The sequence below is a fragment of the Mastigoproctus giganteus genome, chromosome 7 (genome assembly GCF_048544385.1).
Source record: "Mastigoproctus giganteus isolate SK-2022 chromosome 7, ASM4854438v1, whole genome shotgun sequence".
NCBI classification, from domain to species: Eukaryota; Metazoa; Arthropoda; class Arachnida; order Uropygi; family Thelyphonidae; genus Mastigoproctus; species Mastigoproctus giganteus.
Window position 1 is genome coordinate 213,201,667 of NC_143581.1, and position 23,721 is coordinate 213,225,387.

The 23,721-nt window shown below is 38.3% G+C and overlaps 1 protein-coding gene across 2 annotated transcripts in view; it reads right to left on the bottom strand.

Annotated features, from left to right (window-relative positions):
- The window catches only part of LOC150083656 (NADPH oxidase 4-like), a 140,486-nt gene that overhangs the window by 99,859 nt on the left and 16,906 nt on the right, over positions 1-23,721 (bottom strand). For both annotated transcript variants that reach the window (XR_016547184.1, XM_090377424.1), the window contains exon 3: positions 11,142-11,255. Coding sequence is in view for 1 of the 2 variants with exons in the window: in XM_090377424.1 (XP_090233550.1) it covers positions 11,142-11,255 (114 nt within the window). In the remaining variant the exon portion in view is untranslated. The remainder of the gene's footprint in view (positions 1-11,141; positions 11,256-23,721) is intronic.

Sequence of the window (23,721 nt, forward strand, 5' to 3'; positions counted from 1 at the left end):
ATCACCCCCCCCCCTTGTGCTCTAAAACAACTGGTTCACCAGCACCAACTTCAATATGGAATCATTTTCAAGAAAAGTTTCTCCCATGGTTTCACGATCAAAGTTATCAAAACTCTATTGAATGTACTGAAAATGACTCTCATGTGAATGAGTTTATGTAAACTGTTGAGAAGTTAAGATCCCACAGACGAAGAACGTAATATTTTTCAGCAAACAAGTTCTTGTTCACCACTTTCAAACATGTGAGTTTATCTTTACTGAGCACTCATGGAAGAGACAATTTTGGTATTTTCAAGATCAATTTGAAGTGAACCAAGAAAATATTTTGGAAGATTTGATATTTTTAAAATGGTTAGATATAAAAAATTTTCACCTATGAAACTAAGGTATCGACACCACTTTGGCAAACAAACTTTGAGCTCCTGTCTGTTAATTTTCCCAATATTTTTTTCCTTATTTTACTACAGTGCAATACCCCTTCCTCAGTGCCTTATACATCACAACCAGATCATCCCCACCTGAAAGGGCTCTAGTTTTCAAGCTCTGTAACCCACATTTGTAGTTACCATTCATCTTCTAGGTGCAGTTATCAAATTGTGCTGGTAATCCAGTTTTTAAGTATGATTTATTTTAAATTATTCTAGGAAAGGTATGAATTTCACTTTTAGAGAGATTAGGCAGGTTTCATTGTACAGGTGATGGCTACTTGTATGAAATAATCTAGTTTTTTGCTGTCTACAGGTTCTGAGTTTTAGCATCTTAATGTAGATCTGTAGTTTTCTGTTAGTCATATGGATGTTGAAATAACTAGAAAAAAAGGTGTAGGTGCTGTTCAATCAAAAGCATGATGGAGATGATTTGAATGCAATCCCAATTGTGGAGATTATGTTCTCCACAATTGGGATTGCATTCTCCATCATGTAGATCATGTCTGAATTCATGCAAAGCATGGTTGCATTCAAAATTGCATTCAAAGCATGATGGAAATCATGCTTTGATTGTAGTTAAAGCAAAAACTAATAAAGGTGAATACTTCATCCTTATAACAATGAACGCTCAAACTCTCGATTTACAGTAATAACTTTCACCACCAAAGCAATTATGAATTCTTATACTCAAAGAAAATAAATTTTGTTAATGATATTTTCATATATCGTCAAGGGGTGGGGCTCACATCTGGTGAGTATGGGCCTGGCACACCCAGGGTCCTGAGCTGGATATCATCATTCTTCTCTTTCTTGGTGACTTCTTTCTACTTCTGATTCTCTCTCTCAGGATAACTCAGAAATTTTTTTCGGCTGGTGCAGCATAAGCCTCAAGCTTCCTTGCACCATATGGCTGATAATAATAATAACAAGAAGCTACCTTGCACACACAAGCATCTGGCAGAGCAGTTCTCCCAAATGATAAGGCACCTAGAGACAATCCCGAAGTTTCTCACTCAAAGAATCACATATCTGAAGCCTAAGGATGACGATACAAGAAACCCGGCGAAATATAGGCCAATCACCTGCCTCCCAACAATGTACAAGATCCTGACCAGTTGCATAACCAGGAAGATATCAAACCACTTAGAGAGCCCAGAAAATAATGGCCGAACAGCAGAAAGGATGCAAGGAGCAATTAACCATAGATGCCGCGGTTATGGAGCAAGCCGACAAGAAGCACTGTAACATGTACACAGCCTACATGGATTACTGCAAGGCCTTCGACTCCATGCCTCATAGCTGGCTAATAGAGACGCTGAACATCTACAAAATCAATCCGATGGTGACAAACTTCCTAGGAGAAACAAGGGCAAAATGGAGTACCACCATTAAGGTCAAAAACATCACAACCAGGCCAATCCCCATCAAGAGAGGAATCTTTCAGGGGAGATGCCCTGAGTCCTTTGTGGTTCTGTCTAGCACTCAACCTGCTATCCACCATTCTCAACAGTAGTAAGTACGGATATAACCTAAAAGAAGGAAGGAAGAACCTGTATACCCTCACCCACCTGATGTACATGGATGACATCAAGCTCTGTGCGGGAACCGAGAAACACCTCCAGCAACTACTACCGAAGAATTCAGCAATGATATTAGGATGGAATTTGGTCTAGACAAATGCAAGATCCCCGGATTGTGCCAGAGAAAATTAGTCAACCGAAACTACCAGCTGCAGAGTGGTAAAGAGATCGAAGCCACGCCAGAGGGAGAGGCCTGCAAATACTTCGGGATGATGCAGGCTCAGCAGTTACAGCACAAGGAAATTAAGGCCTGTCTGACCGAAAAATACCATCAGAGACTTAGAAGCCTGCTGAAAGCAAAGCTGAATGGAGGGAACACAGTTAAAGCCATAAACACCTATGCAGTCCCAGTGCTAACATACTCCTTCGGAGTCATAGATTGGACTAACACAAAGCTAGAGGATATCACGAAAAAGACAAGGACAATGATGACCAAGAGCTGCCAACACCACCCAAAGTCTGCTGTGGAGAGACTGACAATTTCCCGGGAAGAAGGAGCCTGATAGACCTCACTGAGCAACAGAAGAGAGTGATAGTTACCCTGAAGGATTACTTCCAGAAACACACAGCAGCACTCCACCAGGCCATAAGGAAGATAGATAAGCAGTATACCCCACTCAACCTAAGCGAAGAGTCCCCTCCCAACCAGGAGGTACAAACAAAGCTAGAAAGATGGACAGAGAAGACACTCCATGACAGACACTACAATGATCTCCATTAAGATCACAGATAAAATTACTTCCAATGCATGGCTCACGAGCAGGATGCTCTTCACCAAGACAGAAGGATTCATGCTCGCCATCCAAGACCAGGTAATCAACACCAGAAACTATAGAAAATACATCGCTAAGGAGCCCGGAGTGTCCGATGACACGTCGACGATGACACCTGGCCTCAGAAACGATCCAACACATCACCGCGGGATGCAAGGTGATCACCCAGACCGAGTACACTCATAGACACAACCAGGTAGCCAGGATAATACATCAGAAGCTAGCAAGGAAATACCAGTTGATCAAAGAAAGTGTACCGTACTACAAGTACGAACCCCAGGCAGTACTAGATACCCCAACCCACAAGCTGTACTGGGACCGTGCCATAATAATGGATAGGACAATCCCGCACAACAGACCGGACATAACCCTTGTGGACAAGAAGGAACAGGCTACCTATCTGACTGACACAGCAGTACCCAACACTGGCAACTTGCAGAAAACCCATGGGGAAAAGATTCAGGAAGTACACGAACCCAAGACAGGAGATCAAAGATATGGCATATGCAACAAGTAACGACCATCCTGATCATCGTGTGAACCACAGGTATGGTGCCAAAGACCCTACATAACAGCCTAGCAGCAATAGGTCTCCCAGAGAACACCTACAAGGAACTCCAGAAAGTCGCAATCCTGAACACCTGTAGGATAGTCAGAGAGTTCCTCGACCAACAGTAACACCAGACATAACACCCACCACCCTGTGTACTTGGTAGCAATATCCATCACGAGGTGGAATCCCCAATCAGGGAGAAATAATATAAGATAATAATAATAATGTAGACTAAAAAGTCTGTTTTTTTAACTATTTAATTTTTTTTCATTGTTAAATTTTTATTTTTATTGCTCGCTTAATTTTATACTAAAATTATCTTACAGCCAATATCACTCAGGATTTCAATTTTAAATTACAATTTAATTTCTATTCTGAGTTTACTGGAGTTACAAATATGCAATTTCAACATAATTATACAGTACAGTTCTTTTGATTTAAACTAAAAATGAGTATTGGGGAATACTCATTTTTGGGTGCAAAAAAATGGTAGCATTTGAGACAGAAAGATTTTATGAGCATTTTACATATCATAGCCAAGTTAGCTGGTCTCAGAAGATAGCTGTATAATTTTTGAAGTGAAACTTCTTTAGGTGCACCAAGCTCCAGGCAGTTTTCACATGGGAATAACTTGTGTCCATGGACTGACAAAAATCACAACAAAAATAAGACACGAAATGACATACGCCACACATAGCAGCAATGCATAACGCAATTAGTACCCCATAGCACGGCCATGGTGTAACTTGCACGTGTGTCACGTTTACGTTTTAAATCGCTATATCTCGGCTTCTATCAGTCTAATTTTAAAAATTTTAAATCTAAAATATTTCTTTTGTCATTCTCTACCGTATTTCAAAATATTTTGATAGAAAAAATTTATAATTCAACATGCCGAAGACTAATAGTGAGCATTGTAAGGCATATAGAGCACATATATGTGCAATGTGACCAACAAAACCACCTCCATCGAGTGCAAAGGAGAGATCTGTAAAAACTTGTAAAACAATTGTAAATTATTAAACCACTATAACATTGAAATAATAAATGTTTCAAAAGATTCTAAAGAAGTTTCACTTAACTTCTGCTACGTGTGCTTGACACACATTTTTTTTCCCTCTGGTTTAGTTAATTCCACAAAACATGCAACCCAATCACAAAATATACTTTACAGGCAGGGCTGCTGCATGTAAGCACACAGGTCTTGAACTGCACAGTGGCACCTAATTGAGAAGGGGGGGGACAACCAGGGTTTAATTGGTTACAAATTTAAAAAAAAAAAAAAAAGACCAGTTATTCTTGATTTTGTTTCTAATTTACTATGCACATTACTAAAAGTTACCAGCCCATTACATTATCATCTAAAATTTATTTTTCAGCAATAAATTATAAGATATGGAATGATAAACATTCTGATAAAAGACAATTTTTCTGTTGTAGTATTTGAACATTGCTGCTGTTTTTCAATTCCAAAATGTATTTTTTATATGTTCATTGATTATTATGAAAGACATTAAAATAACTACCTGGTATTATTTATTATTCTTTTTTCTGAGGGGATGTTTATAAAATTTTGCACAAAGGCACCTGGTATTCCTGTTTACAGTTATAATATGATGACACCTCACAGACTTAGTATGTTGGTACAAATTAAGCACAACCCAAAGCACCTTAACCAAACTCTTGTGGATAGTGAATGTAATAGTACATTGAGTACAAAGGGGCTCCTGAAAAAGTATGTTTGAAAAGCATATAAAAAAATATGTTTTTGATTCAATGCTACATTTAGGTATTCCAGATCCCTGGCACATATAAGGTTGTGTGAGAGAGGTGGGTACCTGAATACTATGATTCTGTTGGCCTTGGCATCCCTTCCAACCATGGGCCCAGGAGCAACTGCACCTCAGTAAAGTCACTATTATTACTGCCATATAGTGCAAGGAAGCCTGAGGCTTATGCTGCACCAGCCAAAAAAAATTTCCGAGTTACCCCTGAGAGAGAGAGAGAGAGAGAGAGAGAGAGAGAGAGAGAGAGAGAGAGAGAAAAAATATCACTAAAAAAGATGATATCCAACTCAGGACCCTGGGTGTGTCAAGCCCATACTCATCAGATATGAGCCCTAGGGTTGTATTCAACATGTAATTATTAACTAGTAAATTATGGCTGTAAATTTGTATCCCCACTTCACTTTGAGCATACCCTAGTACTAAATATTTTAGAAAAGCTGGTTTAACCAGGATGTATGGCATCATTTCTCTGAGGCTAAAAGGGTGGGGGTTTGTTTGTTTGTTTGTTATTTGGTTTTTAGGAGCATTAGCAACTAAGGCCATATTGCTCCAGGAATATGCGGTGGTCATTTCCTGACCTTTCTGCATCCTCCGTAGTTGGTGGTCACGGGCTCGAACCCCGGTCTAATCAAGAAGCGTGTGCTAGCCACTGCTGCTCCTGCCCACGGAGGCACCAGGGTGGGTGGGGGGGATTCCAAATAAATGCAATTACTGTTAGTCAAGGGTCTTCATACAAGGTCAGTTTGTTATTTTGTTTTTTTTTAGGAGCATTAGCAACTAAGGCCATATTTGCTCCAGGGATATGTGATGGTCATTCCCTGGCCTTTCTGCATCCTCCATATTTTGGTGGTCACTGGTCAAACCCTGGTCTAATCAAGAAGCGTGTGCTACGCATTGCTGCTCCTGCACACCTGGCTACGGAGGCACCACACATAAGGTCAGTGTGAGGGTATTCTGAACCCTAGGTGAGGCCTTAAGATGTACAGTCCTAGTAAGTTTTCTTATTTTTATTTACATTAGCTATTTTAGTATTTACATTTTGTGCCACTCATAAAAGCTGATCTCCCTGGACACTTACCTAATTTGCATAGTAGGGTAGAGCAAGCCATGCAACCTTGAAACCTTATTTTTAGAGCTCCTTAAAATATGCATACCAGGGACCCAGACTACATAAATAAGGCATTGTAGTTTAGGCCTACAACCATAAGGGAAATTAAAGTTCTGGACCACTCTTGCATTCCACAAATGATGTGGGAAGTTTTTTTTTTTGTTTGTTTTTTTATTTATTTTATTATTTTTATTTATTTATTTATTTATTTTATTACTTTTTTTTTTGCTGATGCTGTATAAACTTGCTTTATTGCATTATTTGCCAACAATAGTGATACATCATCATTAATAACCACATCAAACTAGTCATGGGTTCCTGACTTTTAGAATGGTAATTTTGCCTACAACACTGGTAATTTTGTAAACTTAACCTCACCATGTGATTACAGTAGTTATATGCAACATATACATTACTTGCTAACTTTACAGGTTAAGAAATTAAAACCTTTTTGAAGTCAACCCACTTATTTTTATTGTTTTTTTTTTTTTTCCCATCAAAAATTATTTTGAGGAGAAATTTTTTTTTCTCTTTAAAAATTTTAGGAGAAAGTATAAAGCAATATAGGGTAAAATAAAAAAAATAAAAAAAAGACACACACACAAAAACATAACAAATAAAAATGTTTATCTGAAAACTTTTAATAAATTAATTTTCACACTATGAGATTTCATTAATAATAATAATAATAATACACTTCTTCATTTTCAACAAAATAAAATATAAATAAAAGCTGATATGACCCTCTAGTAGTTTATTAATATATTCATATGATTTACATTCACAGTTACTTTTTATACTTATGCCATACATAATATATCGTGGAGAACAAAGAGTGATCTACTTGAAATGAAGAAATAATTAACACCAGTTACGTTTTCATCTTCAACTACTGGAGGCAATCTTAAAAACCACAGTTTTAAAACATTATTCTATCTTCTAGGAATCTCACTGAACTGGATATAATGCACAGACTACTAGTGGATAACCCATCCATATAGGTAGACTAGGCAGTTTTTTTAGGTAGATGTAGGCTGGCTTTTTTTGAGACCCTAGGTGGTTTCCTAGGATCTCAAAAAAAAAAAAAAAAAAAAAACTCGGCCTACATCTACCCTTGGAATTTGGGTGAGGTGGCAATTTCATGGTCTGCACAAGATGCCAGTTGCTGGCAGTGAGTTAAAACACAAGTTATAAAAACTGAATAAAGTGCACCAGTCGAAAGTACAGTATAAAATGAACACCAGACATATTAGTTTTTGAAAACCAGAATATTGGCAACATTAAGCAATTTTGGGAAACCTTTAAAAAAAAAAAAAATCCCTGCATTTCGAACCATAATATAATGTATTTGTACATCATGCCATTCTGAATTACAGCAAACAAATGGATACGTTGCACACTTCAACTTCAAAGTGAGAAAAGTATCAAGTTCAGTGACATCTTAAGAATTTTGGGGACTATGTGCAGGAGTGCTGTTTTTTTTTTTTTAATACTATGAGGCATCAGTATTGTGAATGAATTTTGTTGTCCTTTTGCCTGTTCTGCTAGACAAAAAACCCAACTTTACAGGAGATGGAAACCATGCAACCCAAGGCTGACTGAGCCATAATGTGACAAGAACCAATATAAGTTCCTCAAATCCATGGTTCATACATTAGTAAAAATAAATAAGCAATCATTAGCATTAGCAGAGGCATACGAGGCAAGAAAGCAAGCTTATGCAGCAACAGCCAAAAAAAAAAAAAAAAAAAACACCTCTCCCATTTCACCCCTCCATTCATTCCACCAAATGCCTGTCCGGCTCAGCCTTAAATTTATTTAGGCTATCAACTTACACAACAAAAGATGGAAGTCTGTTCCACCAATCAACTATCCACTGGCTAATGGTGAATTTTCGCACATCTATTTTTTTTTTTTTTTTTTTTATGAAAACCCCAAACATGAAAGGTATCAAAATCTATAGTACTTAGTACCGTACATGGGTTGAAAGAGAAGTATGGGGGGAGGGGGATGCCGGAAACTTTGCTCTAGAGACTAAACATGGGTTTCACCACTTCAAGCCTCCAATAAGCAAAGTGGTGGTATTTCACTGGTTGATGAAAGCCATCTATTCTACAACTGTCTTTTCTCAATTTGAAACTGTGCCCCCTCAGGTTCTTAATCTGAGCAAGAGGAAGAATCCCATCAGCATTCAGCTTGCTCAACCCATTCAAGGCCTTATACACCTCAATCAGATCACCTTGCAGGTGCCTACTCTCCAGGCACTGCAATTTGCAGAACTTAAGCCTTTCTTGATAAGAGTACCCCTTTGTTCCCCTCACCAATCTTGTTGCCTTCTTTGTACTCGTTCTAGCAACTCTACATCCTTCCTAAATCGAGGCCTCCAGACCTGTACACAATACTCTAGGTGTAGCCTGACCATGGATAATGGGATAATCACCTCCCTGTCTCTGATAGCAAAATTCCTATATATCAATGACAAAACTCCATGACCTGCCCTGGCAGCCCATCTGCACTGCTCATGCACAATTACCCCCAGGTATTTTTCACTTTCCACTTCCCTGAGTGTAGTACCACACAAGTTGGTACGTTTCTCTTTGGTTATTGCTACTCATATGGAGTACTTTGCATTTGTCAATGTTAAACTTCAGTTGCCACTCTTCAGCCCATTTGCCCAACTTATCTAGATCCAGTTGGAGTAGCATACTGTCTTTACTGTCATTAACAACCCTGCCATGTATCATCTGCAAACTTGGACATTAAACCTCTATTGTGATATACAGAAAATACAGCACCCATTATGGAGACAGACAGTAGGGGACAGTGCTGCACATTCAGGGGTTGGTCCCAGCAGCTCCCAACAATTGGTACTTTTTTTTTTTTTTTTTTTTTTGCAAAAGGTAACATGCTACAAACACTACTGACCCTGGCAGTGATCATCACCTAGATGCCCAGGCCATTCCACCCCTGTTTCAGAACATTTCATCTTTACCCACAGTGTGATATTACACTCAGGATTGTGGAAAATGAAAAATACTTTGGGGTAATTGTGCAGTCAGATATGAAATTCTTTGAGCAGTGCAGACAGGCTCCAAAAGTAGCTAATGGGGTCTTGTCAGAAACTTCGCTAGCAGGGATAAGGAGGTGTTATCCCTTTGTACAAGGTCATGGTTAGGTCACATTTTGAGTGCTGCACAGAAGTCTGGAGGCCTCCGTTTAGGAAGGATGCCGATCTGCTGGATCAAGTGCAGGGAAGGGCAGCCAGATTTTGGTGAAGGGAACAAAAGGGTGCTCTTCTTAAGAAAGGCTTCAGTGCCTAGCATATAGGTTAGAGCAAAAGCATCATTTTAACGTAGCCATCTACCAAAGTAGTTAAATTAATCATTAAATTGACAACCTTTTTGAAGTTATCAGAAAAATTAATAAATGAAGTCACTGATACGTATGCAAAGAAAAAGCAAAGGAGAATAAGATTATAATATTTCTTTGCAAATTTTAATCTGATTTTCATATCATTAAACTGTGATTATTGTCAGTAATGTGATTTTCATGAACAGACTATTAGATTTAGATGCTAAATAATAAATATTTCATTTTGTTTCCTATTTTGTTTTCTCACATTCTCTTATTATAACATTCATAAATATACAGATTTGTCTGTAGCATATGCCTGTTAAATGAAATAAAAATAAAAAATATACACATATACTACATGTACCCCCGAAGTTTACATTCTCTTCCCCCATCATCAATAATTACCATGATCATATATTTTTTCAAAATTCAAGTCATGATCCAATAAAGCATTTTTTTATTTGTGATTTTCTTTTAATATGACAAGGCCTACAATAGTAGACCTTTTTTTAAACTTGCATACAATGAATCTCTTTAACTGAAAAAATAAAATAGCAATAATCATAAGAGAATTTTCACCATAAGTTGACACAGCATTTAAATTTTTATTTTCATCATTCATCTACATGGAAACTGATGGAAACTTTTTTACACTTATGTACTGTAGGAGCCCATATGCAGGCCTAAAAATAAACAAAAATTACCATATACCAAAAAAAATAGCTGCCATGAAGTGATTAAACCAAATGCAGTTCAAAGCCATTTATTTAAGTTTAATATATTGTCATTAGAAACAATCATCAAAATTCAAAAAAAAAATAATAATAATTTTCGGTTAAAGTTCAGAAAAATATTCTTACCCATGAATCTTTCGATTAGTAAATGATGGGCATATCTATCTCCGCCCTCTGCTTCATGCTAATTGGGCGAATCTATTCATTTGCTTCCCAATTTAAAGCAGTAAAGGAGGTGGGGATCATTTCCTGATTTTAAACCAGCACCAATAAACGGTTTAGGGGGCTCCACCACCCTAACCACAGGTTTTAAATTGGGAAACAAAATTACGCGAAGGAATAGATCGTCCAATCATCACTGCGAAGCAGGAGGAGTTACGCTTATCCATTGCTCCTTGTCGCAAAGATCCATAGGTAAGAGTCTTGTTCTGAATTTTAACCTATTTTCTTTGACAAAAATATACAGAATTGTAATACATTTTACAAAAGAATTGTAAAATGTTTTTACGAAAAGTACTTACTAAATACAAGATTTGCTGTCTTTTCTAAAGAGGAGGAAGGCGCAAACATATATTTTGGAAAATTAAAGAATACTCTCTCAAGCAATACAAAACCAACTGGAGCGCCGCACGTGGTCCCCAGTTAGACAGTCCTGAATGGCCCAACTTTTAGATGATCATCAATATCATCGACGACAATGTCATCTATGATTCTGACTACAGTACTGTGTACTGACGGCTCAAGTGAGCCCATTTCCCTGCTGAAGAATGGATTAAAGTACTGACCAAAAATAAATAAATATTTAAATTAATTGCTGAACTTACCTGAACTGACAGAGCACGAACGACAGAAGTTAACGTGCGACACATTGGCAAGACAACGACAAAACAGCTGAAGTTGAGCACAGATGCAGTTCCTCTGGATAAACATAAGCCTGACTGTATAAATAAAAAACAAAATGTTGTCACTTAGGCCATAGGCTAAAAATAAGCAAATGGCAGTTTATACAGGGTGTTTCAGTTAAACGTTTCAGAACTTCTAAGAGGGGTAGGGTACATCCTGACAACTCGAAATCATATAGCAATGTGGGGTCGGAAATGCTTTCCTGAAGCGGTGTTGTACACAGAAGCACCATAAAGAAAAGAGACCGTAAGTGAGAAATCGTTTTAATAATACATGAAAAGAAGCAAAAGGTACATGGATTAAAGTAAGTGTTCGAAGTTTCTTCCACGGGCTACAATGCACGCCTCACATCTCCGATGCATGGACATCCGAACATTCTGGAATACTCCAGGCGAATTTCGAATTTCTTGAACAAGAACGCCAAGTTAGTAGGATGGATGATTACACGAACGCAGAGTTAGCCGATATGCATTTGGCGTACGGGGCTGCAAATTGTAGTGGGCCAGCCGCACAGCGTTTGTACGCGGAACGATATCCGACGAGGCGTATTCCCAGTCATAATTTCTTTGCAAGACTGCACCAGAGGTCAGCTGAGAGAGGTTCATTTGAAAGAGCTGACAGGGACAGGGTAAGAACAGCACGGACTCCAGCCGTCGAACAGAATGTGCTGCAGCATGTACAGGGGAATCCAAGAACGAGTACACGAAGTCTAGCAAACGCACTTGGGGTTTCCCATTGCAGCGTCTGGAGGATTCTCCGAGAACAAGACATGCATCCGTTTCACGTGCAGCGTGTCCAGACACAGCAACTGGAGGATTATGCACCTCGTATTGCTTTCGCACAGTGGTACCTTGGAAAATGTGCTACAAATCCCCTTTTTCCTGCTGAAGTGTTGTTTTCCGATGAGGCATCCTTCACAAGGGAAGGAATTTTCAACACGCATAACGACCATATCTGGGCGGTCGAGAACCCGCATGCAATACGACGTCGTGCAGCACAGATTCGATTTTCGGTCAATGTATGGGCCGGTATTATGGGAGATCACCTCATCGGACCTTACCTGTTACCGTGTCGTCTAACCGTACCTATCTACTTGATCTTTCTGCAGCAAGTATTGCCACAACTTTTGAGAGATGAACAGATTTCTGCATCGACGCAACAGACAATGTGGTTCCAACACGATGGAGCCCCTGCCCATTATAGCGGAGATGTTCGTAACTACCTGGATGTCACATTTGGTCAACAGTGGATCGGACGTGGTGTCCCGTGCGTTGGCCTGCTCGGTCACCCGACCTATCATGTCTTGATTTTTATTTCTGGGGTCATATGAAATCGCTAGTTTATGACACCCCTGTTGACAATGCTGAGGAGCTGGTTGCAAGAATCGCAGTAGCTGCCGAAGAAATTCGAAATTCGCCTGGAGTATTCCAGAATGTTCGGATGTCCATGCGTCGGAGATGTGAGGCGTGCATTGTAGCCCGTGGAAGAAACTTCGAACATTTACTTTAATCCATGTACCTTTTGCTTCTTTTCATGTATTATTAAAACGATTTCTCACTTACGGTCTCTTTTCTTTATGGTGCTTCTGTGTACAACACCGCTTCAGGAAAGCATTTCCGACCCCACATTGCTATATGATTTCGAGTTGTCAGGATGTACCCTACCCCTCTTAGAAGTTCTGAAACGTTTAACTGAAACACCCTGTATAATACGAGATAAAAAAGTAACGTAAATAAGCGTTATAAGCACATTATCCTTTACTTAATACTCTTACCATTTTTTAAGTAAAATTAAGTTGTACATTTTATTTTGCCAGAAATTAATAAACAACATAAGAAATGCATTCCCCCCCTCCAAATATGGAGTTCGGGAGATCTTTGAAGAGCTTTAGAAGTAATTAGGCCATTATGACATAGTTATATCTAGTCGTAAATATATCTTTATAAATTATTTATCTATAGTCTGCTTTTCTTAGAGAGTAGTTCAAGGGTGCGCTGCATGCACACAAACATAAAAAACGCTTGAAGGTTTAAAAAAAAAAAAAAAAAAAAAAGTTGATAATCAACAGTGACAGGCGGACGAGTATGGCAACAAACAGACGAAGAGCGCCCTGCCACTGCTAACCTACTTTCCTCGTTAGTTTTATAAATGGCCAGCCATTTAAATTTTGCATTCAATTATCCTACGTCGTATAACAAAACATTCGTCCAAATGGGCACTATCATCATGTAGCTAGAATGATGAGCATTTGTTGAAATGCTGCATTAAATGTTGAAAGGAACCGCGTTTCACTTTATCTGGAGAGGATTTGAGTCGACCCATTAATTTAGAGGAAAGAAAAACATATGGTCTAAACTGAAAGTGAGTTTCTATAAACAGATGTGAATGTATCTACATACGTCATGGGACTTAATTGGTCGCCAGTGATTCAGCATATACAAACATCCAAAGGCAACGATAACCTGATTAATTAAATATGGAATTGAAACCCAAGCACACATATACGAGTAATAACACCCACTGCCTTTTCAGTAAGAAAACCCCCAGTGTTTTTCTTATTTGGGTTCCCCAAGTCACTTCGTATTTTGTGAAATAGCGCGATTTTCAAATAAATTTCATTACGACAAGTATATTTATTCTTTTTTCACATAAAACATAAGTATTAGTAATGTGTTAGAGATGTTATTATTATTTTTATTCATTTTTTAATTTTTCTTTTCAGACCCATAATTCATGATGAATGTTCAAGAGCGAATTTTTGTTGTAACATCCTGCATCAAAGTAATGAAGTTCCGTGAAATTATGGAAAGATTTTCAAGGAGCCGAGTGGTCACGTTCTTTGAGTAGACCGGTGTTCAAGCCCGTGACTTCTAAATACGATTAAGATTTGTATTGATTGATTTATTGTAAATTCCACTGACCTGGTGGTCGTGCCGGAGTATAAACAAGAACATTTCATAGTCCCGGTGCTACAGACAATGCGATTCGTGCACTGGTGAATAAGAAAGAACTGGGTATGTACGTGACGAGGAGTGATGTGCCCAAGGACAGCACGTGAAAGCATTGAATCAATTCGAGAAATGTTCGAAGAGGACCCAAAATTATCAGTTAGGGAGGGATCTCGAAGACTGAACATACACAGGATATCAGTTCACAGAAATTTGGGTTCGACACTGATGCAAAAGCCCTACCACATCCAACTGTTGTATAACCTGCATGAAGAAGATTTTCCACGTTGAGCAATAATGTGTGCAGAACTTGTCGATCAAATCCAAAATAACAGCTCTCTCGGAGTAATTCAGATTTTTTTTTTTTTTTTTTGGCTGTGCAGCATAAGCCTTAGGCTTCTTTACACCATATGGCTAATAATAATAATAAATCAAAATAGCAGCTTAATTGACCATACTATGAAATCTAATTGAAAATCTTTCCATAATTTCACAAAACTTGTTCCTTTGACGCGAGATGTTACAACAAAAAATTCGCTCTTGAACATTCATCGTGAATTATGGGTCTGAAAAGAAAACATTAAAAAATGAATAAAGATTATAATACCATCTCTAACACATTACAGATACTTATGTTTTATGTAAAAAAGAATAAATATACTTGTCGTAATGAAATTTATTTGAAAATCACTGTTTCACCAAATACACAATGCCATTTAGGACACCCTGTATATACAGGGTGGTTCACTACCAGTGCGACAAACTTGCAGGAGGTGTAGGGGTACAAAGACGAATCGGAATCACATAGCATTGCAGGGTTCGAAATGCCTTCGTCATGCGGTAGAGGACGTTGAACGGGAGATCGCGTGAGCAGCGATCCCGCTGGAAGTCAGCATTTGCGAACCGGTTCCCGAGGTAGTAGGATGGACGAGTATTCAAACGTTGAACTGGCCGACATGCACCTCACGTATGGAGTTGCGGACTGTAACGGGCGCCCGCTCTGCGCTTGTACCAGGAACGTTTCCCGCACAGGCGTGCTCCTCATCATACAATTTTCGCACGTGTGCACAGAAGGTTACGTGAGACTGGTTGTTTCACGAGAGGTACCATGAATCGAGAGCGAACAACGAGGACGCCAGACAATGAGAAGAATGTCCTACGTCTTGCAGAAGGCAATCCGAGTACGAGTACTCGAGCGATAGGCCAACGATTGGGTATTTTCCAATCCACTGTATGGAGGATACTGTCAACAAACCAAATTAGTTCATACCATCTGCAACGCGTCCAATCATTGGAGCCTGCGGATTATCCACTCCGGAGGACTTTTGCTACTTGGTTTCTTCAACAGAAACGGTTCGCAAATGCTGACTTCCAGCAGGATCGCTGTTCACGTGACCTCCCGTTCAACGTCCTCTACCGCATGACGAAGGCATTTCGGACCCTGCAATGCTATGTGATTCCAATTCGTCTTTGTGCCCCCTACACCTCCTGCAAGTTTGTCGCACTGGTAGTGAATCACCCTGTACATAAAATTCCCCCTTCGCAAAAAAAAAAAAAAGAAAAAAAAAAGTTACTATACGTTGAAAAAAAGAGTTATTATATGATATACTGTAACAAATATAATCAGAAATTATATAATCAGGAACACTGGCCATCACATTTCGTTTTGGAAAAAAATAACCCCAGGGACTCGCATCTGATGAGTATCGGCTTGGCACACCCTGGGTCCTGAGCTGATTTTCTTCCCTTTCTGCCCTTCTGCTTCTCTCTCTCTCTCAGGGTAACTTGGGAATTTTTTTTTAGCTGGTGCAGCATAAGCCTCAGGCTTCCTTGCACCATATAACCAATAATAAAATATTCTTTAATCTAGTAATAAACATACCTTCTCAACAAGAGCTTGTAGAGTTTTTTTACATCTACTTAATTATTACGTAATAGGCAGACAATTTTATTCCAAAAATAAAATTCTACAAACTAGTTTTCTAATACAGATATCTAAGATAAATTCTTTTTCCAGCTTTTGCTCTTAGCAATATCGTTAACGTCATCAAAGTTCATATTGCAAGTATCGACGAACACTAAAAGATCTCCCTATTTTTCTTGAAAATCAAAATCGCAATTTGAAAGATGAGATTAATTAGTGCTGCCATCTATTGCTTTTCACAGAAAAAAAGATTTTCGGGTCAGCAGAATAGCTACATGGTGTCTCCGATAAGGCTAAATTATGAACGCCACTAATTATGAAAAACGTTTTACTTTGAGAGCGCCATACTGTTTTGAGGTTGTACTGCAAAACCTTTTGCAAAGATTTTGTAGTATGTACAACCAAAACTAACACACTTCCACTGCCACCGCGAGAGGATCCGAAGAGTCGGGGAGCCCGATAGCTGGTTTGGTGTGATTGTTCGGAAATCTGGCGAATTTACAACTTCGCCGCTTCCTCGAAACTATCGTTTCTGTAATAGTTGCCGCCGATATTATTATTATCAGTCATATGGTACAAGGAAGCCTGAGACTTATGCTGCACCAGCCAAAAAAAAAAAAAGAATTCCCGAGTTACCCTGAGAGAGAGAGAGAGAGAGAGAGAGAGAGAGAGAGAGAGAGAGAGAGAGAGAGAGAGAGAGAGAGGAATCACCAAAAAAGAAAAGAATGATGATATCCAGCTCAGGACCCTGGGTTTGCCAAGCCATACTCACCAGATGGGAGCCCCTGTGGTTAAATATATGGTAACATGAGAGATCAGTTCCATTGAAAACCATGTCCTTTCTTCAACAGATCCTAATTACCTACTTGCATATTATATAAATAATAGGCCCGACCTTATAATTTAAATTGATTTTACATACAAAAAAAGGTAATGAACATTTATAAACTAACAACATCGAAGAATGTCGATTTTTGGCGCCTTTCGTCTTGAATAAAAATCATTGCTGGAAACACAAATTAATACTTAGTAATCTGTGTGTAGACGAATCTTATCTCTATCTATAATATAACACCAATCATTAAAAACTTCTGTCTAACGGGAGGAGAACAGAATAAATAGCACACTTTTCCCAGAAGAGTTTTGTATTGCAACACTGTGATGCTTCTTACAACTTCAAGGTATGAGATGTCAATGCCACTGAAAGTAATTCTCGGTTCTTCTTCAGAAGAAAATTTTAGATGTTAGTTTGTTCGCTTGTTCTATAAATAACAGACGCAATATTGATATTCGGGGATAGCTATATAGAGCTAGAAGGGTTTACAACTACAGCGATTACCAGTGTTTAACACGTACTTTAGTGGAGCCGTACAGAATCGAACACGAAATGTGCTGGTAACAGCACAGTAATCACCCAGATATATACTTTAATAGACATCTTGTAAGTCCCCATACAGCTTTTGAAATCAATGCTGAAAAGTCAGCAAATCTCTTCTTTTGGAAATGACTTAGTCATCTGAAGTCAAGAGTGCCAAAACCTTCCGAGTTGTCTATGAGGAATGATTTATAAGTTCCTCGTCAAAAAGAGAAATCGTGATCTCCAGTCTATTATTATAATTAAACTTGAAAATCCAGCTCGCTACTCAGACAATTTGCTTATATATTACTTAACTGCTTCCTGCTCTGTCGGTAAACTGCTTTTCAGATGGTGGCTCATTGGTCACTTGATTGGCCACATATGATTTTTAATTTTATTCTGAGGCCTGCTTTGGAATATATAAAATCTTTCATTTTTGTTAGCAGGTATATACATTGAAAATAATCTGAAAGCGATAAAGATGAACTCTGGTCGGAGATTCAAGACGCTGCTTTACACAAAAAATAAAAATGCTAAAATATGATAGATAAATTTCCTGTAAATATTATTAATTTACCTTAATTTTAGTGAATTGGCAAATTAATTTTCCACTGTTTTCTTTCATAGATAAGCCACTAAATTATGAATTTCTCCTTGTATATTTGTATCTATATCATAAAATTTATTGCTAAAGGGGGCGCTAAGAAGCGTTATTGACAGAAGAGTTAGCAATAATATATTAGTGTTATACGTTTACGTACGTGTGGATGGCGCCTAATATTTTGCTTATCCAATGTGTTCTAAATGTGTATTAGTAGCTGTTAGTAATCTTGGACCTTTATTATTATTAGAACAAAAGTAATACACACTAAGAATAAAGATAAATTCGTCTGAGAACTTTGGGCAAGTGCCGCCAGCATCGAGCCTCTATAATTAGCAAAGCTAACAAGCTGAAAGGGAAAAACAGGAAGATAAGATTCTCGATCGTTCATCATATTAATGGTTTCACAGAGACTCAACGTATCCTAACAAACATCACCTGCCAATTTATGGCTATTTCCAACAGGTATTTCAAAATTGCTTATTAGTTTGGTTATATCGATCACTGCCACTTCGTTTCTTTTACGTAAATAATAGTGACGTATAAAGCCAGTTTTCAGTTAATTATGGAGTAGATGTATTATTGACAGCTCTTTTAATAGCACCTCAACATGGCAGGCAAGGATCTATGATAAAAATATTCCCTTGAATAAATATACATAAAGCGCATGCGCATATGTAATAAGCAAACAAAATGGCTAATATAAATAATGAAGTAGGATTCAAAATATACATAATTTCAATGGATAATTATTAAACGTACAATTACGCTACTTTTTGTAAAGATTATTTATTCGCGGGGTGAGAAAGTGTGAAGATAAAAATGGTTTACAACGCATTCATCAAAAAGAGCTAATTAGATTCGTCAATTTTGCACGCAATAAGAACTGACTAATAAAAGCCTAGAAGCTAACTACAATGAGTACCTCGCCAAATTTATATGCTTTAATAAAAACAATTTCAAAAGACAAGTCAGAAAAAATAAAATATTCAGAATAAGAGAGAAAGGGAGAGGTGGTAGAATGATGAATTATCTTTTGTAGTGAAGTTTTGTTATCACTCTATATATAATATCTTTATTGCAATCAGCGAAAATTTTTCATGGATGCCCGATGCAATAACCATAACAGCAACAATGTTAGAGATTTAATATAAAAAGGAACCAAAACAGGGGAAAAAAAAGTTGTAAACACTTTCCAAAATGGCAACATACCGATCAAGGAAAAACAATAAAAGTCACTCAGCTGAAAACGAGAGCTGCACCCTAATGATACGTCTTCTGTAGGTTTTGACCTCAATGAATTTCTTGTAGTTAACTTCCAACTCCTGTACGTTTTGGAGCATCTCCATGTGAAGGAATCTATCGCCTTCCTGAGCCTCCACGCCACAGAGGGAGGGTTAGTATCTCACCAACCACAGACATATTTATAAATATGTATTACCTAAACATTGTATCTAGCATTCCACTGAAGACTTTTTTTCAAACATCACGTAGATTTGTAGGTTAGATGCTATGTTTATATCTTTTTGCTTCTGTAACATATTAAGTAGTCTCCAAACGAAAACTAGTACTACCAAGAGTTCTAAAATTTAACCTGTATGTAGGCAGTTCTACAACTGCAATTTAAATTTTTTATTTTTATTTTAAAAAAGTAGAACAAATGCAACTTTAACGACAAATAATCTTTGCATTATTTTTTTAGCAGTAATTACTTCACAACACAAAAGAAAATATCGTCAAATTGATGACTAATATCATTAATTATTTATTGTTTTTATGTATTTTTTCTACTACATTTTTTAATTTATTTTTTCTACTACATTTTTTTCATTTCCCACTACACTAAATAGAATGATTAATTAACATAGTTTCATTACAGTGTTTAAATAGGGGAAAAAAAAAAAAAAATGTAATTTGTACTAAGGCTATTGTCCAAATCAATATTTTAAAGCCCCAGACAACCTTGACTTAATGATGGTTTAAACACAGAATAAAGCAATTATCAATTGAACATATCAGTTATAGTACAAGGGGAAAAGGGGAACTAACCTTTGTATGATTTATAATATAGTGCAAGATAATTATTCATTTCGTGAAGTAAATTTTTTTTTCTTGTATTTTGTCATGCATGTTGAAATGGCCACTTTTAAGTATATCAGTGTCCAAAAGTTTAGGTACAACTATAAATCTCGATATCAAGAAGAATATGCACTTAATGGAAGATACTCTTCCATCAACTTTTAATACTACTTTTAATACTCTTGCACAAAAGTCTTTTGTGCAAGAGTATTAAAAGACTTAATTACATTGAGTTTTGAAAAGAAATGTACCTTTTATGAATCATAATTATGAGATCATAACTACCCAAACTAAGATGCCAGTCTTGTATAATTCAGATGATTAATAAGGAGTATGATCACTCCTATCATCCAAAGAACTCTCAAGAGTTCATATAATAAACTGTTATCTGTAGAAGTGCACACTCAGGAGCCAAAACATTATGACCTGCTTCCACAAATTGATGCATCCCACAGCACCTAGGAGTGGCGTTACAGACCGGATCAGCATATATAGTGACGGCAGGGGTAGTTGCTTGTCATTTCATCAGAACGAAGCTGCAATGGGGAAAGTGAAGGATTGACGAATTTTGATCGGGGAATGATTTGTGGTGCTAGGAAGCCTGGTGTTAGCATCTCAGCAACCACAGACATTGTTGGCTGTACGAGGGCTGCTGTAATGAAAGTGTGATAGGAATGGTTCGAAGAGGGACACACAACGACCCAAAGCTGGGACGGGAAGACCACCACTGGTTGACTGTCGAGGTGAATGGTGGTTGTCACGTGCTCTCCGGGACAACAGCTTGCGTCAACCGCCGAGCTACTTGCTCATGTGCTCATGTTGAACGAGCGTCATCGACACTTCCCCCTGCAGTGAGCACCGTTTCTGAACATTGTACGACTGGAAAAGAGTTGACTGGTCTGATGAATTAAGATTCCAGCTCTACCATGTCGATGGACAGGTGCGTATTCGATTGCGAGCAGGTACAACCAGGCTGCACGGGTGGACGAAAACAGGCGGCAGCGGTATCATGGTTTGGAGGATGTTTTCATGGAAATCACTGGGTCCTTTCATTGGTCTGTGCGCATAGCACAGTGGTATCGTCACCGTCCTCCCCACACCGGGTGGAAAAGGCCCGGGTTCGAATCCCATCGATGACGCGAGGAACTTTAATGGACTTTTTTCACTCCGTGGCTGAGTTAATCGGTCTCAAACGTAGATAGTAAGGTTTCTCCCCTCCCCCCAGAAATTGGAGTTTTTTTCGTCCAGCAAACAGGCAAATCGACCAGAGAACACACGCAATTTACAGACAAATATATGGGTAGATATAAGAAATTACGGGTGGCCCTAATATAATAATTTGAATAATTTTGGGTCCCTTCATTCCCATTGAACATACCGTCACTGCCGGGTCATACTTCGGCATTGTGAAAGAACTTACCCAAAACTACCACATTGGTATTCTCCAGGCCTGGAACCCACTTCACTTTTCTTTTAACGGGACATGGAGCTATCCGAGAAAAACTTACTATCCTTGGCATTACAAATGACCCACTATGCCATTGCGGACTCCCTGAAAGCGGGGATCATTTAATGTATAGATGTGAACTACAGTATATGAAGATCTTAGATGCCAACTGATGACTAGACTACAACACCTGTTACTGGACCAGGAACACCATATCCTCAGCGACGAAAGAGACTATTGTGCCTTGAAGAAATTTGTCCAAGCCCTTTTTGAAAGACGAAGAACTTTTCTGCTCAACTAGAGCCCCCAATGTGACAGGCAGACACCCCCTGAACAGAACAAGGAACAAACAATCTGAAACAATCTCACCCTACCGCCAAACCACCTAGCATTGAACTGACGATAAAGTTACGAAACCAGCAGTGCCACCAAGATAACCAGACAGCTAATGCCTCTACACAACGAGGACTTATCCACAACTTCAACAGAATTACCGCTATCAATAAAAACCTAGGGTCCAAACCTTGGAACACCTTCAGCAGTCACGGGCTTGAACTCCGATCACTCAAGGCACATGAACGACAGTTACAGGACTTGACCTTTCACCGAGCTGGACCATAGCCCCCTGATAGATGAGCTACAGCTCTGCTGCCGACATACACCAAATGGTGATCTATACCACGCTGCCTAGCTTGGTATCATTTCTTCCCCTTTCCCCACCCCCATCTTCGCCTGATGGAGTTCTGGCTCCATTGAACTTCTGGGGATGCCTTCCCTATGATCTCCATTCTTCTACCTTTTTCCCCTTTATTCAATCTCGGGTTCGGGATTGGGGTTATTGACACCACAGTTTTATTTTTTTAATTTATTATTATTATTTTAAATTAAAATAAAAGACTGTCATTTAAACCAAAATGTGTTTTCGTGCACCAACAAAAAAAGACAACTTTTTTAAAGAAAAAAATCAGTAAAGAAATGCATATATAGTTCTTATGTTGAAGAAAGAAAAAAAGAAGCAAAAGGTAGATAAACAGATGGTGAGAGGGAAAAAGAATTAACATGCAACTAAGAACTGTTCACTGACGAGATAAGTACCCGTTTATCAGAACATTAGCAGTAACCTTGAAAACTGAGAAAGCTTCAGAAGTGAAACCTTATCTGAAGGTCAACGCCCAGTAAATGACTGTATGTATTACACTTTCTAGAATTGACGTAATAGAAATTAGAGCATACCAGTTCAGTTATGTGGTGGGTCCATCAACGGTTCCAGCCGCATTCCCAGATTACACTGACTGAAGCTGGATCGATTCCATCTAGTGCGATGTACGGCTGAAATGCAATAAGTTGGAACGCAAGTTCACGCTTTATATATATATATATATATATATATATATATATATATATATATATATATATATTTTTTTTTTTTTTTTCCTGTTTACGTGTTATAATCTAAAATTCCGATAGAGTAGCATCAGTAACGAATTACTAGTTAATAGGAAGAACATAATTATTGGTCCCTCTTATCTTCATATTGATCACTGATGGATAAGCTTTTAGGTTTTTAACGGCAAGCGTTGATAAGAATCCACATTCGCATGAATATGATGAAATAGTAATAATGTAGGCATGTGATGCAAGAAAGCAAAGCATTAAAAAGAAGGAAAAACCGATTTGCCCAGTTCCTCCTTGAATTTATTTAAGCTATCAACTTCCACAACGACAGGTGGAAGTTTGTTCCATCAATTAACCACCCGCTGGCTAAAGGCAAATTTCCGCACATCTATTCTACAGCTGTCTTTCCTCAATTTGAAACTGTGCCCTCTCAGGTTCTTAATCTGAGCAACAGGAAGAATCCCATCAGCATTCAGCTTGCTCAACTCATTTAAAGCCTTATACACCTCAATCAGATCACCTCGCAGGTGCCTAGTCTCCAGGCACTGCAATTTGCAGAACTTAAGCCTTTCTTGGTAATAGGATCCCTTCGTTCCCCTCACCAATCTTGTTGCCTTTCTCTGTACACGCTCAAGCAAATCTACATCCTTCCTTAAATGAGGCCTCCAGACCTGTACGCAGTATGTATTCAGCATCCTAAAAGAAATATGTTTTCTGTTTGAAATTCATTGAGCAATTTACCATAACATG